Below are 19,844 nucleotides of genomic sequence, written 5' to 3'. Positions count from 1 at the left end.
GGCAGCTTGTGCCACTTCGGAATCCACTTAATTCGGAGAGCCCTGGTTGCTCAGATCCAGCTACTCAGAATCGGAGTCCAAACACACAAAAGTTATTTGACACTTTGAACATCTACCTTGAACATATGACATTTTCTTGCAAATAGCTATTGAATAACATATCATATGGAGTTATTTCTTGAATATAACAACGTAAGAACAGTGAAAGTATTACTTTCTTTCATGTACAAACATCTCTGACACAAACGAGAAACACATTCCTGCTTTAAAAGCTTTTGTCTCCCTTATACACGCATTCTCTCTGTTTCTGTCTCTCAGTATGTGCTAGATCACAGCGAGGGGTTGCGAGGAGTGTGTAGCCCCTGGCCTGCTGCTGAATCAAAAGCAAGCAGTGAGGAACCTGCTGGAAATGGGGCTTGCTGATTTGATGTGCGTGGCAGGGCGGCTTTGAACCCCAGTTACTGGGTGTGCAGATAAAAGCTACATTACCGTCCTGCTCATTTTCTAAAGATCAACATCCTGCAGCCACAGAGAATAGCATTGCAATCACCACGCACTAAAGCACTGACATTCCACGATTCTATACTTACTGCCAGTCGTATCTGATAACAGTAGTCTGTTTTCTGGCAGCCATACCTCCTATCAAAGTTCTGCTTACTGGCGGTCACATCTCATCACAGATCATTACCAGTGCAGGACTGAGCTTGGGTGAGGGGCAACGTTATTCTTCAACATGGCCAATGTCAAGGATTCCCAAACTTTTGTCAGCCAAACCCCTTTGACTTAAAATATTTACTTACCCCTTGATATTTTAAGTTAATATTTCAATAATTTAAAAAGCATTCATGTTCACGGTTCTGATGTCGGTAAATGTTCACATGATATGCAGATAAAATAGGTAATTTTAAGTTTATGATTTAATTAATTAGCATTTCATCAACTCATGAAGCCCCCTGCAGTTCCCTCATAAACTACTTATTCAGTACAGCTTATTATACAAACTTATTCTGCAAAAGTTTTAATAGATTTTTCTATCATGTTCGGGCTTGTTTTGTGGGAATCTTTTACAAGCAAGCACAACCAAGGTATCTGGTGTTTGAAGCATTATATATATATATATATATATATATATATATATATATATATATATAATTTTTGATTTTTTTTTTTGTTGTAAAAGTCAGTTGCATATGAATCAATTCTTTCCTCTGGATTATGGCTTCACAATTGATCAAATTAATAATTAAGATTATCACAATGGCAAAGACTTCTGTATTTAATTTACTGTAGGTCTGCTTTCCCTGTGTCAAAATTGTCTTTGTGAACATGAATGTATTGGCTAATCAAAGCTGTTTAAATTAGATTTTATTTATTTATTTATTTTAATTTATACTGTAGATTATAACCAGTGACTACAACTAGTCCAAATCAGCACTACTCTAAATCAGCAATCACAAATTATTTAAGTTACACTTTTATTTGCAGTCACACATAAAAATGGGTGTTGAATAAACATCCAAAAATAAGCTTTAGAATCTAGATAAAATGCAATTTGCAATTATTTTGTTGTTGTAATGTGATGCTGGATTCTTATAATTTAGATGGCGCAACAGCCAATACACACTTCAACTTGACCTGAGAAATTGAGAACGTAGTGATCAACAAGTTGACATGGTGTAACTAAGAGGTTTATTCTGCATAATATAATGAGAGTACAGAAGTCAAGGCTCAAACAGTTGTTCTGTGTGAACTTGCAGCGACAGCCTCAGTAATTATGCCATATAATCATTCTAGTCACATCGCTTGCTTTTGGGGTGTGATTTATTATTATTTTTAGTTTTGTATTTATTCAGGGCTAAAGTGAAATTGACTGTTTAGGCTTCTTTTTTTTTATTTTCCTCTGTTTTTGTCATAATTATGCATCCCTCTGAGTCCCCCCCAAAAAATCTAGTATTTGTATTTGAAATAGTCATACATTCAATCTCTCCCATGCCGCATTGTGCACAGAAACACGTTTTCTTTTTTTCTTCTTTTTTTTTTTTGTAGTTGTAGTTGTATCTCCACACACCAGCACATAATCTTTCAGGAGGTTGGTTGTAGTCGAGTTTCTCAGCTCGCTTCAGCTCAGAGAATAATTTTAGCATATAATGTTCTGATTAATCCTTAACAGCACTGTATTTTGACACTTTTGCATTTCCCTTTCTGCAGCTTAGCATTGCTCACATATCCATGCAAGTGTGAGATTGGACTCTTTATAATCTTAGATCCTTATTTTTATATTTATCATTACAGTAGTATTTCCCTAAGCGGTAACTTAAAACTTCAAATTTAGTTGGCCTCCTGTGTTCAGTCTTATTTATAGAAATTCTCAGACTCATTATTTTTCGCATTTATTTGCTTTAGCAGGCTCCAGGCCAGAGTTGCTGCATATGTCTTGAGCACTCTGGGTTTTTTCTCTAAACTGTAGTGTAAAAAAATTGCTTTTCTTCATTTATCCTGCTTCTTGTTGTAACAGATTTGCTTCAGGATATCAGAAGTACTGTAGGCTATAGAGGATACAGTAGGAGGTTGCCATACCTTCACTACAATTTATATTTAATTGCACTACCATCCAGTTTTTTGTGTACAAAACTATCTTTTTGAAGCCCTGTTGAATATGGAAATTATAGCCTTTTAGTCAATTGCCTTGATTTTGAACAAATGTTCTCACGAGAACTCTTACAGATGTTGGTTTTGTTGGTGTGATTATTTGTCATTTCACAGATGTGCTTGGGTATGAAGATAATTAGTAAAAATTTCAGCCTTGTTTAATTTAGAAACTGAACAGAAAACTGCAAGTTTTATCATTCTGAAAATATAATCTGTTCTGTATGAAGGATACGTTTATGTGAACTCTTGTCATCTTTCATTTTTTTATTTTTGCTAATTTTTTTTTGGCGCGTGAGTTGCTTGAAAGGACTGATAAATAAGATATATTTTATTATTATTCAGAGGTATTCATACTGCAGTTCACACATTTTCCGTGTATTTGGACAATGTTTAAGTATTTAAATATGCACGAATTTAGAAATGTAAAAGTTTCAACAAATAAAATTTATATTATATTTGTATTACATTTTACTAATCTAAAAGATTAGTCCTTTTAGATTAGTAAATGTGATTTACTAATTGAACAGTCTTATTTATAAAAGACAACAATAAAATGAAAACCTGTTAATTCATTTAGTGAATAAGGTGCAAATAAACAATAGTTGGTGTAATTCATTCTTATAGAATTACTGCCCGTTATTCAGTCAGCTGAAGGAGCTGGTCGAGTATTCTCTGACATTTGCTTAAACTGAAGTGCAAAATCTCTGAGGTTTACATAGCAGATGAAGGAAGTACTGCCATTTAAATAGGACACTCCCTAACCTTAAAGTCTGCTAACCTAAGAAAGATGATTATAAGAAATGTGTAAGCCAACTTTTCTATCATGGACTTGTTTGCTGAAATTAAAATTGCACAAAGTTTGTGTGGAGCAGAGAGTACACAGCCTGCGGGACATATGTATGTGAGTCATCTAAAAACTTTCTTTAATAAGACAGCTCATCTCAGTGGACCCCCTACAGAAACAGAGTTGTCAGATACCTTACTGAGTGCTGAAATGCTTGGCACTTACCACACAAGGCATACAGGAAGCCACAAGGATAGATGGGACTAATTTTTAACGGATTTCACTGTAGCTGCGAGCCTTGGATTGTGCAGATCCATCATTATTGTGGTGTGTGGTACTTTTAGAGAAGCCGCTGTCATCTGTGGCTGTTGAATTAGCAGGGATCTGAAATGCAGAATAAACAGACGTGTTTTAGCTCTGACTGTGGTGACTGGGGAAATGTAGATTTGACATTACAATTGATGACCTTTTTTGTCTGTCTCATAGTGAGATTGTTTTGTTTTTTTATCAGTAAAGTCTCAGTTGTTTGAATTCTGCACACCCACACCGGATGAATCCATTTGTTTCCAGTCTGTCAGAGTACTGCACTACTGAAGATGAAGCTCTTTTGTTCAAAGCATATACAGGAAGATAAGAAACACATTTTACATTACAAATGAGTGGGGGCAAACATTACATTGGGGCAGGTCATAACATTCTCACACAAATAAATGCAATGACATCTAAATGTATCTAAACATACATGATATGTACAAATCTACATATAAACTTAAATAACAATGTAGTAGTCTACTTCTACAAATAAGATTATATATATTTTTGCACAGCATATATATTAATATTTAATAAATTAAATATCCAGACATGTATAATTAGAGAATATGTCTTGAAGTAAGTTTTTCATTTGAAACATAAAATGGCGTTCTATTTATTCTTTCAATCAACTTTAGATTGAACCAGAGGTCTCAGCATTTTTGGCAGCAAGTCAGTAAATAAAAGGTAGAATCATTGTTTAATAAACAGAGACACAGATCTATTTAAGCCTAATACCAACCAAACTGGAAAGTGTCTGAATAACAAAGGTTGTGTCACTTGTAAAGAGTGAAAATGTATATTTTCTAAAAATATATATAAATATATTAATTTTAGAAGCATACATGTCCAGTTTCAAAGACAGCACAGTCATCAGCCTTTTCTGTTTGCTTTTTTTCTCCTGTTACCTCTACAGGTGGTGAGGTGCCTTACACGACTTTGGCTACAAGGATGATGATGGGGGTTTGGTGGCTTTTTGCTCTGATAGTCATCTCCTCCTACACAGCAAATCTGGCTGCCTTCCTCACCATCTCCCGCATCGAGAACTCCATTCAGTGAGTACATGCATTTATACATGTCACTCTTGCAGCTAGCATCAAACACTGTAATCATCCTCACAATAACAAAACAACAAACAAGTTGTGGCTTTCAATCTTCATCTCAATTGAATATGCTGTGAAGTTTAAGCATATACTAATAAAGGCATGAATTTCTGGGAGCATTGATTAGTTTTGGATAGGAATGGTATTAATTGAGCAGCATTTTTCAAATAAAAACGTCAAATGAAAACGTTTAAATACATCACATTCTTAAAGTACAAAAAAAAAACTCAAAAAGAACTAATGTAGTTACAAAAACACACAATTCCAAGCTGTGTGTAAATCAATACTCACAAGACCTCAACACCGTTTCATGGTGCTCAGACTTCTGGTGTGTGTGTGTGTGTGCGTGTGCGTGTGCGTGTGTGTGTGCGTGTGCGTGTGCGTGTGCGTGTGCGCGTGCGCGTGCGCGTGCGTGTGTGCGTGTGTGTGTGTGTGTGTGTGTGATCAGTATAAAGGTAAAGTAAATACTTGTTTTTTCTTTTTTTTTTTAATGTTGAAAGTTTACTATTTAAGGTTAAGGGTTGGGGTTTTCAGTTAATTTTTAGTATTTAATACTTTATATAAAAACAAAAGTGCGTGTGTGCGCGTGTGCGTGCATATCATAGACAGTAAAAGAAATGGACACAGCGACCCCATTGATTTGACTGGAGAAGACTGAAGCCCAATTATTGCACTTCCTGCCTGATGGCTGAGCGACTGCACAGGCTCAAACTGAGCTTGACGACAGTCTGACAGTTGTAAATCTTCTAGTAGCTGTGCCAAGACAAATCTGAATCACCTAATTCCTCAAAAACGTTGTTGAAATATTTTGTCCCGTTGCTTTTATGCACTCTCTATCTATGGGCTTCTCCATTGACTTTATGCCTCTATAGACCTTTATGCCTCTTGACTTTCTTGCCGCATAGACAGTAAAAGATTGCCTGCGAGCTTCTCCTCCTGTCTATACGGTAATGTCTCTATTGTGCGACAGAAAGTCGCGTGGTTATGACACAATCGTTAACCTATTTTTACAAAAACGGCTTCTACGGGGCCATAACGTAAGATACAAAGTAATGGAGCCTTTTATACATTGTCGTGTTTCTTTAGAAATTAATAATAATGGACAAATTAAGTCTTTGGACGCCTCAGATGTAAAGTTATTCGCTGTCAAAGTGACGCCAAAATGAACGGGAGTCAATGGACTGCTAACAGCAGGTGAAGTTCTGTTACAATGGCGGCTCCCGCGAGGCTTCAGTTTCCGGCTGATGGATTACCCCCTTGGTGCATATATGGTTTATGAGGACACAAATGTGTATAATGACATGGGTATCACTTTGCGTGTCCAAACGGCTTAAAAAACATACTAAACAGCATTTTTATTTTTTTTATTATTCAAAAATTGCAGAAAGTTTTCTGTGATAGGTAGGTTTAGGGGTAGGGTTAGTGTAAGGAGGATAGAATATACAGATAATTCATTCTGATCAATACCATTACACCACTTCTAACTAATAGTGTACTACCATTTAAATCAATAAGTCAAAATTTCAAATGGTCAAAACTTCTACTCTTTCATAACATTCATAATTAGTTTTTGTTTTTTTTTAATCCTTGACAAGACTAATTACATATCTGGCCGTCACATAATTTTTTTATACATTTTTTTGGACTGTTTATAAAAAGGTATCTATAATGCTAATAACTCTTGAATACTCTTGAATGCTAATAACAGAAGGCCATAATTTTCATAACAGGAAGAGCAGCAGCCACATTTTGATAAATGTTTGAAATGTTCCACCTTGCCATAAATTTAATTTAATTATAAAAACACTTCAAAAATCACCTTTTTAAAACTTAAAAAGGATTCTTTTTCGGTCCGTCTCTTTGCTCTCAACCAGGCAGGTTAAATAAATTACCAGTGCAGAAATGTCTGACGTCATTCTCACTGGAATGATAAATCTAATTTGTGGCACAGGAAATTAAAACAGGGAGTTGCATGCCCGTAGGAGATCTTGCACGCACGCACACACACACTGATATACGTGGCTTACCGGGATTCTCCATAGACACAATGGTTTTTATACTGTACAAACCATGTTTCATGAAAATTATTGTATTTTATGTATTATTATTATTATTATAAAATGTATATATGAAATATATATTATATATGACGTTTTTTCTGTCATTTGGCTAAAATCTCATGTTATTAAAGTAAAGAAGAATTTCTTCACACCGGCTATTTAAAACAATATTGGCTATGACTGTATGACAAATACTAGACAAAGAAACTCTATGTTTATATATATATATATATATATATACATATATTAGGGCTGGGGGAATTAACGCGCAGCACTTTTTTTCGCCTTGTTTTAATGACTTCCTGTTGCGGCTGCTATTGTGAGTGCGCAGAACCAAGTCACCCTGTCATGATGGAGAAGGGCAAGGATGGAGTTTTAGGAGGAATGTTTGCATTTAAAAAGTTGTCTGATGGCGCGTTTGACAAACAAAGATTGTGTATAATTTGCAAAGCTTTAATTCAAATACCATAGAAGCAATTTGTCTTTAATATACCATTTAAAAGCAAAGCACCCAGTGTCACAGTCTTCGTCTCCACCACTCTGTCTTGGTCTGCACTACACTTCCCAGAATCCCTCATGTCTTCACACCTGCACTCACTCCCTCATTTACCCACCTGTTCATCGTCATCTTCATCTGTGTCACCTGTGCTCACCTCGTTATTGTTGATTTGTGTCTGTACTTAGTTTCCTGCAGTTCTGTTAGTCTTTGTCGGTTCCTGTGTATGGTATGCCGTAATGATATGTTGCTTTGTATGTTTATCCTTTTTGTGTTCTTTAGTAAAACGTTTGAATTCTACTTCTGCCCGCACCACACCTGTGACACCCAGGTGCTAGCAATGTGCACCTTTTTGAAATTCAACTGGCTCTTTAACATTTTGTTGTTTATTTATATTGTTGGTGCATATAAAGAAATAATTTATTTTTGCCAATTGGCTTAAGTTCTAAACTAATCTAGACTTTTTGATGACCTTGATGGTTTTAATATCCAACTTACACTGTGTTTATAATGTTGTTGCATGCATTTTATTTGATGGGGACCACTACTCTGTTTACAGTTCACAAAATGTCATTAAAATATTATTGAAAAATATACTTCATTTGTGTTGTTCAATTTAATTAGGTGATTCTATATTTAAATATGTATGATTACAAGCTTGGGGGAAAATGCGATTAATTGCAATTAATCACGGCAAATTGTGCGATTAATTCGTTTTTTTTTATTTATTTTTTTTATCGAGTCCCAGCCCTAATATTCCCAGCAAACAAGCAGAGACAGTCCAAACTGTGTCCGTCACTTTCAGCTTGGAGCAGGGTTGAGTTATGGGGTTTTACCGAGAGTTTGAGGATCCAGTGCAGTTACAAGGTTTAGTCACAAGTTCTTTTTTAATCAGTTTTCATTGGTTAAATGTTTGAAAAACCCACAGACAGGTGTAAAGGGTGATCAATAGTAATGATCTGGAGCTACTAGATTTCCGCCCTATACAGAGACGATATACAAAGTCAAATTTTTAACATATTTAAGCAAAACTGTTAATACCAGATTTTGGTTTAGTGCACTTTATCAAAAGTTGTCACAAATGATACTCACAAATCCATTCCAAGTCACTGCCTTGACTCCGCCCACTATCTGATGTCACTAATCAAGTGCACCTATCGGAGTAATCAGATTCACCGGTGCCCGTCTCATTTCAGAGGCTGTGTCCTCTGAAGGTTGCATTTGAAGGGTTCATATGTCATCAAGGATGTCTTATTTAAGAAAAATGATTCCTCGTGCGGTGTAAAATACTACAATTTCTTTCTTACTTTGCAATCTAACGGTTACTTTTCTTAAATGAGACCACCTTGATGACGTACCTTCAAATACAGCCTTCAAATGCGACCTCAGGAGGACGCAGCCTTCGAAATGAGATGCAGCTATAATCAGAATACAGCAATGACTAGCAGTGATAGAGTTAATTGTGTTTGTAACAATCCTCGTAATATAACCATGTAGGCGATTTGGGGAGGTGGTGTTACTAGGGAAAATGAGAGCATTTAGTATTTATTTTTTCAAGATCTCGGTTTGTTTATTGTTAATTTAATTCTTTGCATTAGATTATCATTAATGAGCCTGTGCTTAGATTGCTTGATTCTTGCTCTATGCACCTAATTAGGATTTCCATAAATTTAAATGTATTATCTTTTAATGTGTAGACTATGGCAGGGTCATTACAGAAATAATTACAGCCTAAACTCTACACCCAGGGGTCTGTTGTATTTAAAATACACCATTCAGTCAGGAAGAGCTGCAAGATTTATAAGACCAACTGCGTGGTGGGGTGAGTTCACTATTTGATAGTTTTGTCTTGAGAGGAGTTTCATTACCTAATAGATTTAATGTCGGTGCAGTTTGTTTAGTATCATATTCTTTTGTTGTTGTGAGAATTTTAAGCCCGATGGATATGGGACAAAAAGAGGGAGCGTTAGTTCATCAGTCTCTTTTTAATCGACTTTACTGATCCTAACCCAGTTTTAATTAAATCAGAGCAACATCAACTCATCAACAACTCTCACTTACCCCACATAGCTCTTAACCAGTTAACACAAAATCTATACATTCGCTCGTTTCATTCATCAGGCTGGTCCTCAAGGAATTCCGGTGAACACTTTGTACTTATTTGATATTGAATGCATTTATGTGAAACTTTTGCATTAAGGCTGAATTCTGCCTGCAGACTAAAATTTAACTCCGGAAATTGAGTATTTTTTTAGTTTTGTTTTACAATATGTACATGCTGGCACCATGATGGCTCGGATTCAGCTGTAGATGTTTAGAGAAAGAGAAATGTATCATCTTGTGAGTGAGGAAAACACTTCAGTTGTGTCTTGTTTGTGCTGATTGCTATTGTTTTGAATGATTTGCAAGACTGTCCCACTGATTTCCTGGATGTAATACAGCTTAACAAAAAAGGAAACACATCACAGATGTTCACTTTTATCCTGAAACAGCATGAAAATGGCATCCAATTAGCTTTTTTTTAACAGAGAAAAGTAATAAAGACTGTGCTGCAGCCTTAATGTTTAAATCTGCATACAATGCGCCCTTGTAAGGAAGTGTATTTGAATAGTCATGCATATTGTTACATCAGTTCAGAAATATAAAAATGGTTTAGGAAACAGACGGTACAATGCGGCTCCATACGTGTCGGTTTTCAAAATGGCTGTGAGATGCCGTCCATCTGTGAAGGTGAAGGAGGGCCAGGCTACAGGCTTCTCAAGATTTGTATTTTTCTGCACTCACAGTTTCCCATGCCAGTTTGCCTGCGGTCTGGCTAGTCACAGTCACTCCGTGCCACAGATGACAGTTTTCCTGGCCAAAGCAAAAAGATCAGCTTAGCGGCCGCGGCATTTGAATGCCGCCAGATGGTCACCTATAAAGGGTGTGAAAAAGCGTATACACAGATAGATTGCTATTCTTAAGGCTAATTGAATTTTGCAGTATCAAGAACACAATGCTGCATTGCAAATGTTCAACTAGTATAAAAAAATTACAGAGATAGATTGAACTCTGTAAGTCATCTGTTTGCCAGTGTACTCCTGATGGATGCTTTTAAAATTTGAAGTTGTTCTCAAGAAAACAAGCCTAAAATATTGATGACCCATCCTGCGCTACACAGATTTTCTCCAATTAGATGCTTTCCACAATGAGAATGCCCTCAGTAATATCACCTGCACCTGACTAGCAAGAGTTTCTCTCATCTGCGCTTTTTTATATATATTTATGTATAATACATTAATTGTAATACCAATATAATTTAAAATAACTGTTTTCTATTTTAATATATTTTCAAAAGTAATTTATTCCTGTGATTCCTGAATTTTCAGCATCATTCCTCCAGTCTTCAGTGTCACATGATCCTTCAGAAGTCATTCTAATATGCTGTTAAACTCATTATATGTGCTCAATAAACATGTCTTATTATTTTCGGTTGAAAACAGTTGTGCTTCTTAATAGTCTTTATTTTTATTTTTTTTATGAATATTAAGTTCAAAAGAAAAGCATTCATTTTAAATAGAAATTTTTGTAACATTGTCTTTACTGTCAAAATATACGGTCTAATTGTCAGTTCTTTTGATCAATTGTATGCCTCCTTGCATAATAAAAGTTTTAATTCCTTAAAAATATATTTTTTTTTTAAGACCCCAAACCTTTGAACAATAGTGTATTTATAATATTATGTCATGTTATAATATATATTATGGCGGGGTCAAGTTCTTTTATATGTTCTGCCCAAAATTCCTGTTTTATTTAGGAAGACGTCAACACAGGGGTGACAACTTTTAATGCTGTTTTATTAAATGCACTGTGACCTACAGAGTAAACCACAAAGATGAAGGACTTGCATTAGCACTGAAAGCGTAATGTCACAGACTGGACCTGCATTGCTTAGTAACCCTGCGGTGGTGTTTTATAGTACTGCAGGGTACTCGCGGGTCATTTTTATGGCTATTCTCCATGCAAATGACACCCAACACATAACCATAATTCTCAGGGAGGGGTGGGGATTAAGTGGCGGGATTAATTGGGAGCAATAAAAAATTAACGTTTGTGGGCAAGTTCATTAAACCTTCAAAGGGTGCCAGCAGAGTTAAGTACTAGAAGAAGACGACAGCTGTCCGATGTAATAATATTTGATAAATTAGAGGTCAGTCTGATTATCTGCGCGAATCTCAACGACACCAACCCATGCTCTCCGCTGTCAGTGACGTACTGCTCGCATGTATAGAAATATTATTAAATAGTGGATGTTGAATATTGATAGAATGCGAAAGCACTCATTTGTATCCTTATCAGTTTTCAAAATGAAGTGAGACTTTTGAAACTCTTTGATGAACTGCAGTATGATGATGATGATGATGGCGTGAAGGGAAACCAAGAAAGCTTCATCTTTATTGTGTTTTCCAATTATTCGCTTGATATAAATATTACTGCAGGGAATTAGTGTCCCTTGGTTGGCTAACTTTTAATTAGATGTAAGATATTAACACAAGTTGCTGAATAAACAGTATTTGACATAACATAAGTGGGTGAGCAACAGTCTGTGCAGCAGAGCCGCTGGATAGATTTACACTCACTTAAATTGGAACAATTACGCTCAAACGTGTGGGTATTCATGCATTCACATTGTAGATTTTTCAAATAATGTTTTAATCGTAAAATGATTATGCCCCCAGGCATCAACCCAATAATGTTGTTTTCTAAATATCTTTGATTTGAAAATGTTTCGTTGATCCCCTACAGGTCACTGCAGGACTTGGCTAAGCAGACAGACTTGCCGTACGGCACGGTTCTGGACTCCTCCGTCTACGACCAGGTCCGCAGTAAAGGCATGAACCCTTTTGAGAGGGACCCGATGTACTCACAGATGTGGAGGATGATCAACCGCACCGGAGGAGCTGAAAACAACGTGGAGGAATCAAAAGAAGGCATCCGGAAGGTAGGACGCTCCCGGCGCTGTGACTACCACCACCGTTTATCTAATTACAGTGCTTAACTAAGTAACGGTTTGTGAAGATAGCGCTAATGTTCTCTGAATAGAGATATCAAAGTAAAAATGTGCTAATGCGACTCAATGGTGCTTGAGTTATGAGTGATTTAACTCTGAGAATTTCCCCACTGAATTCCCATACTAATTAGGTGCGGGTTAATGCCTTATTTGTTAACCCACGATTTTTTATTCCTCTCTTCCAAGCGTGTTTTCATTTGGAATTTTAAACAAGCTCGAGCACTGCAATTAAAAAGGCTGGTTGGCAAGTGAAGTATGAAGGCAGAGAGTCTGTTCTGCCTTCAGATCTTTAGAGAATCCTAAAGAGTAAATGGCTTAGAGTGTTTTGTTAATGTGATATCATCTCACAGGTGTTCGGTTAAATATTGTATGACAAGGTGACACCTCTGTCTTGCCAGAGGCGTCACCCTCCTTCAGCCTCTCCTTCCTTCGCCTCTCTTCTGTTCCTGCCTGATTTCTTTGGAGCTTGTAGGCTTCAGAGCGCCCCCTAGTGACCTACTTCTGGAGTTTCTCTCATTATTTATGACCATAATATGATTTACATTTCAGCCATTTAACAGATGCTTTTACCCAAAGCCATTTACAAAAAGTGCTTCAGCTTTACATATGATGCTGTTTAAATGATTGTCAACAGATTATTGCTGTACAAATCCCGTGACTAATAAACAAGCCTACATGATACAATTTTTTTCCAAGTAGGCTTTACTATATTTTTGCAAGCAATAATGCACAGAATTTTTTTTAAACCGAGAAATCTGGACAAACTGTGCAGACAAAAAATGTTTTGGATCTTAAATTTAAAATGCTAAAGTTGAATTGGCATTAATTTGTGATTACATTGGGTAATCGTTCAATTGTCATCAATACAATAATATTAAGGCATCAACAGCATTTAAAATATTGTGTATGTACAATTATGCGTGTTGTTAAAGAGTTAGTTCACCCAAAAATGAAAATGATCTCATAATTTACTCACCCTCAAGCCATTGTAGCTGTATATGACTTCCTTCTTTCAGCCAAACACAATCAGAGTTATAAATATATAAAAAAAAATCCTGGCTCTTCCAAGCTTTATAATGGGAGTGAATAGTAACTGAGAGTCTAAAGCCCAAAAAAGCTCATCTCATCCATCATAAAAGTAATCCATACGGCTCCAGGGGTTAATAAAGAGGCGTCAAATCTCACCTAAGCTACGTCATACGTCAGATCAGAGGTCACTCTTCAACTTGCGTACGACCGTAACTGGAAGCTAATAATTATAGTTTATAAAGTTTTAAATATGGATGTTTTTCTCACAAAAATGCATCACTTCGCTTCAGAAGGACTTTATTAACCTCCTGGTGCCATATGGATTACTTTTATGATGGATGCGATCCCTGTTGGTGGAATGATCTGCCTAACTCAACCACAGCTGCTGAGTCCGTAGCCACTTTCAAGAAACAGCTGAAGACGCATCTTTTTCGGCAGCACTTGATCCAGTAATACTAACACTTTCTCTTCTATTCTATTTTTTGTTTATTAAAAAAAAAAAAAAAAGTACTGCATTTAGATTAAACTGAGAGGGGTCATAGCACTTGCATGTTGTTGTCCTACTGTTAGTTTAACCGCTTCTATTGTTTTCATTTGTAAGTCGCTTTGGATAAAAGCGTCCGCTAAATGAATAAATGGATAGATGCATTTTTGGGGGGCTTTAAAATCCAAGTTATCATTCACTCCCATTTTAAAGCTTGGAAGAGCCTGGATATTTAACTCCTCCGATTGTGTTTGGCTGAAAGAAGAAAGTCATAAACACCTAGGATGGCTTAATGGGGAGTAAATTATGGGATAATTTTCATTTTTGGGTGAACTAACCCTTTAAATGCAAAATTCTTAAAAAAAAAATTTAAAAAACCATTCCCAACAGAGACAATGGTGACTTTTTTGGCACATACTATTTTGATGTCCAAAAACAGTAATCTTAATATAAATCGAGAACTGGCTTTTGACAAATAGATGCACATATTGTTCTCTACGACAATACAGTTTAAGAATACTCAACAAAGGACAAAATATTTATTTTCCATTCCTAAAGGAAAAGTGGTGAATTCTTAGTAACAGAAGCCTCTCTGCCTCTCTGACATTTCCTCTTCTCATTTATTACATAAATGGCCTTGCAGACTGTTTGCAAGCACAGGCAAATGTTCTTCATAGAATTTTCAGCCAAAAATTAAAGTTCTGTCATCATTTAGTTATTGACTTACTTCCGTGAAACAGTAAAGTATAAATTTAGCAAAATGCCAGAGCTTCTGCAGTGAATGGGGAACAGGGGCTGTCAAGTTAAAAAAAAAGACATAAAAGTAGCCCATATAATTTATTTCAAGTCTTCTAAAACCGTATAATAGCTTTTTGTGAGAAACAATAAATAACACCTTTTGTGTTTTACAGATAGAAAAAAAAAAAGCTAACCTAATGTTTGGAACAATGTGATAGAGTAAATGATGATGTATTTTCATTTTTGGTTGAACTATCCCTTTAAAGAATTAAAGAACAGCCGCAGAATTCGTTGTGTTGTAACAGCAGCACTTGTCGCAGCTTGTGAGATTGATCATGAAGGAGTGTCTGTACACTGGACAAACATCTGCTCTGATTTCCCCAGAAAATATTTACGATGTTTATTCTCAATTGTATTCATCTCTTCTCTGAGCTAGTCATGTGCTAATCCTGAGAGCCCCTGTTTGTCTCATTTTTCAATAATAGGAGCAGACTGGGAATTTCATTTCTGTGCTAAGGAAGATGCTTTCATAATTCATGAACGGAACATACAAGAGTTCTATTTTTATGGCACATTTTCACCCACATTTGCAAACATTAATACTTGCACTCAAGATGAATGTGTTTCATGAATTTTCATAGGTCTTATAAAGTGTAAAAACATTTAGGTGTCCCTGGAACTGAAAATGGAAAAATGAAGGCAACAGTTTGCATGGCTTTTTTTTCTTTGAATTGAATTAAATGAATTAAATGACTTGACTAAACTATGGAAACCCATCCCGTCACATAACGGGGGGGGGAAATCATGCGTAAAAGTCGACGCACCAGTCGACGCACCGGTCTCGTATCTCTCACGGAGGAGCGGAAGCATAAAAGGAGGAGCTACGACAGTGGAGATCGAGAGAGGCCAGGCCTGGATTTTATTTGATGTTTTGTTTTATTATGTGTGGCGGCAGTCGACCGTGAGAGACTGCCGTCAATACTTTCGTTTTTGTATTTGTTTATTTGTTATTAAATTGTTGAATGTTCGCCGGTTCCCGCCTCCTCCTTCCCATAACATCGAACTGTTACACTGGTGCCGAAACGTTTTCCTGTTCATCAAATGTGGATTTATAAAGGAGGCTTTGGCCTGGAAACTGTAACACTTGGAGAAGGACAGGAGAAGGTCTGCAAAGGAAGACCTCTTTCAGGTCATAAGATGAGATATCCCCATTATGTCTAGCTCAGTACCCTCCGGAGGAGAATTTTGTACATAGACCATTAGTTGACATCAAAACATGATAGAAAGAGGGGAGCGGGAGGGGGTGTGGGGAAGGAGAGAGAGGTGCCTTTGACTGCAAACAAGACAGTCGATATAAGCCAGCACTAAAAGGATTTCAATCATATTTCCCCATGCACAGACTTCATTATCTAAGGCTTATATGGCCAGCATGTCCATTGCCTGAGAGAGAGAGAGAGAGAGAGAGAGAGAGAGAGAGAGAGAGAGAGAGAGAGAGAGAGAGAGAGATCAGTCTGATCCGTCTGATCAGTCTCGATTTCTGTTGAGACATTCAGATGGTAGAGTCAGAATTTGGCGTAAACAGAATGAGAACATGGATCCATCATGCCTTGTTACCACTGTGCAGGCTGGTGGTGGTGGTGTAATGGTGTGGGGGATGTTTTCTTGGCACACTTTTGGACACCTAAGTGCCAATTGGGCATTGTTTAAATGCCACGGGCCTACCTGAGCATTGTTTCTGACCATGTCCATCCCTTTATGGCCACCATGTACCCATCCTCTTATGGCTACTTCCAGCAGGATAATGCACCATGTCACTAAGCTCGAATTATTTCAAATTGGTTTCTTGAACATGACAATGAGTTCACTGTACTAAAATGGCCCCCACAGTCACCAGATCTCAACCCAATAGAGCATCTTTGGGAAGAGGTGGAACGGGAGCTTCGTGCCCTGGATGTGCATCCCACAAATCTCCATCAACTACAAGATGCTATCCTATCAATATGGGCCAACATTTCTAAAGAATGCTTTCAGCACCTTGTTGAATCAATGCCACATAGAATTAAGGCAGTTCTGAAGGCGAACACAGTATTAGTATGGTGTTCCTAATAATCCTTTAGGTGAGTGTATATTCTGAAGTCGAGTGAAGGTTTAGTGATTCATGAACCTATCATTCAGATCATATAGCTTCAGATGATTTTAAATATTTAGTCACGAGGACCACTTTTATGGTGATTTTGTGTCTTTTTTTTAAAGTTTGAAAGCTTCGATTCCTTTTTCATTGTGAAGTAATTGAATGGAAAACAGCAACCAAGACTTGTTTTTCCACAGAAGAAAGAAAGCCATGTGGATTTGAAACGATCAGTGGGTGAGTCAGTGATGACAAAATATTCAAGTGAATTCTCATTATAGAGGGCATCTAATGATCTTTCCTCCGTTCGTTCTTCATTCCCCAGATTCACACAAACACGCTATACAAAGAGCTGCTCTCTTCTCATTACACAAACACTTATTTATCATTTCATTCTCAGCTTGCTCATTAGCGTGTTGTCACACCGAACAGCAAAAAACAGTGCAGTGCATGTGGGAAGTCGGACGGTGATTGTTTAGAAAGCGTAATGATGAGATTTGAGTCATCACCAGCTGAGGCAACGTGAACGCATGAGGAGGCCTGCTCTATGGGAAAAATTAAAACTCTTTAACACCTGCTTGGTGCGTTTAAGAAATTTCCACGAAGATCAAAGAGAGCCGCTGTGTTTGCGTAGAACTGTGTTTAGAGTCACGACACTCATCGTGTGCACCTGCTCACCACTTATCACAAGAAATTGCTATTGTTGATTTGCAGATATTTAGACCTTTGTTAATAGCAGTGTGAATGGGTTTGTGTTAATCTCATCTTCATCAGAAGCTGAGAGTGTTTTATTAGTGTCATTTAACTCTTATTTGAAACCAAGAGACAGTACCGTGGATGAGCAGTGAGAGAATGTTTAGCGGTTATTTGTTAAAAAGGGATTTCAAACTGACAGTGATTAAATCAATGCAAATTAATTAACAGTGATTAAAAAGGCCACCGGATCTCTGTGCTTTTGATATTTAGTAGTTATTCAGGCTCAACCACTGTATCCAACTTTCAGGTGTTTCATTTGGAATGAAACAATTTGTCTTTTTTGTCTGACTAATTTCACAGCATTCTTGCTGCAAATCACTCACAGTGTGGACGCCCTTGTCTAATAGCAAGGACAATCTGTGTAGTTGTAAAGCCTGTGAACATGTCAATCCCAAGAACACTTGCTGTGTTTATCGTTAATTCGATGTTTTGTGGGGCAAAACGGTTATATTTCACATCCTCGTGTTTTTGATTATTAAATATTTTGACTAGTTTACTTATGCTTTCATTTACTAATGTTATCACTGATTAGTTTAACACATTTTACCATGTTTAATTCCATAGATGTTTTTTCCAAAATCAGTGCAGAAAATGCAAAAAAGTCTGCAGACATCTGCAGATTCAGTCTGGGCCTGGATACAAATTTATATCGGAAAAGCAGGAAATGGTAGCATATAGATTTTTGTCTTTACCAAAATTTGTTCACACAAGTTTGTGATCGATAAGATTTTTTATGTTTTTTGAAAGAATTATTTTGTGCTCACCATGGCTGCATTTATTTGATTAAAAATACAGTATAAACATTATTGTGAAATATTTTTACAATTGAAATAACTGTTTATTTTCATATAAATAAAAATGTTTTTTTCCCTCTATGATGTAAAGCTGAATTTAGCATCATTAGTCCAGTCTTCAGCCTCCAGAAATCATTCGAATATGTTATTATTATTATCAGTGTCGAAAACATTTGTGCTGCTTGATATTTTTTGTGGAAACGTAATATATAAAATAAATTTACATGATATATCAAATCATTTGTACTATTTTAAGGGCCAGATTTACTAAACAGGGCAAATTGGCATGAGAGTGCAATTCCAAAAAAGCGCAGAGGGAGTGGAAAGTTCTGTGTGATTGTTACGGTCAATTTTTTCAATTCAATGTGTCCTTGAAAAGAAATCTTACTGTCCTCGAACAAGTATAGCCAAACATATTACCTGTACCTCTTGTTTGACTAAATAAAACACTGAATAAATATTCTTTATATTTTTCATTATTCTACATCAACTCTCTGAACCCTACTCCACTCACAACACTCAAAGAGTAAAAAAAAAAAAAACCGGAGAAAAATAAAAGCGCTTTGGACACCAATTGGAGAAGATAGAGAGATATTGTCGTAAACATGGAAGGGGAAGATAATTGAGATTGGACATCACAGGTAAGATACAAATAAATGAGGAAGAGAGGTAGAATGGAAATGCTATTTAACTGGAATTAGCCGAGACTTATCTTCTTCCTCCTGATAGATTTAGTGGAGCATTGTTGCTATAGGCAATAGGATGGAATGAGCTGGTGTTAGAGCTTTAAGAGAAAGGGCAGACCGGAGAAAGACCCGAAGAGAGCGGATAAGTATTCAGAAAAGATAAGAGGATTGCAAGAAGTGGTGCTAATTGTGAAGCTGTATTTAAGGGGTCTGAAATGTATATGACTTTAAATGCACCCGTATTCATATACTGCAATTTGTTGAGCAAAACTGAAATTAAAATAAGATCTAATTGAGGAGGGTTGATCTAATTGAAAATTAGGCCTCATTGTCTGTCTGAACTTCGGGAAAGGCTGAGCTCAGAGTGCTGAATCTACTTGGCGGAACCTCTGACTGCATGGAGAATAGGGGTGGGTGATATACTGGTAGAAACGATTAACCGGTAGAGATTTTGGACTATCGTCTCTATTGCAGTTACGCTCATGTGACATTGCTGTGCTGGCGATCACAAAAGCGTATCGTTTGCTTGAGTTTTTAAGCATTGCAGTTTAAAAACAAGTGATTTTAAACTGTTGAATCGCAATTAGCAGCGAAATATATCTATTTTCAGTATATGGGCGCTCTCTCTGAGAGACTGTTTCTCAGTGTTGTCAGCACGTGAGAACTGAACTAAATGCTTTTTGCCACCTATTTGGGGTTCAACAGTTAAACACACATACCTATGTGTCAAAGTGACCATGTATTTTCAAGTAAACAGTAATTTATGTCTTGACTG

At 36.7% G+C, this 19,844-nt stretch overlaps 1 protein-coding gene across 2 annotated transcripts in view; it reads left to right on the top strand.

The window, feature by feature from the left end:
• grid2 (glutamate receptor, ionotropic, delta 2) overlaps nucleotides 1–19,844 on the top strand; it is a 475,449-nt gene that overhangs the window by 408,022 nt on the left and 47,583 nt on the right. For both annotated transcript variants that reach the window (XM_077223320.1, XM_077223321.1), the window contains exons 12-13: nucleotides 4,662–4,800; nucleotides 12,190–12,385. In XM_077223320.1, coding sequence (XP_077079435.1) covers nucleotides 4,662–4,800; nucleotides 12,190–12,385 — 335 coding nt within the window. The remainder of the gene's footprint in view (nucleotides 1–4,661; nucleotides 4,801–12,189; nucleotides 12,386–19,844) is intronic.

Source organism: Siphateles boraxobius, unplaced genomic scaffold, assembly GCF_051911475.1.
Source record: "Siphateles boraxobius isolate OS27281-9 unplaced genomic scaffold, OSU_SipBor_1 9, whole genome shotgun sequence".
In the NCBI taxonomy this organism is placed as follows: Eukaryota; Metazoa; Chordata; class Actinopteri; order Cypriniformes; family Leuciscidae; genus Siphateles; species Siphateles boraxobius.
Note: the sequence above shows the minus strand (reverse complement) of the source record. Positions and strands in the feature narration are given on the sequence as shown.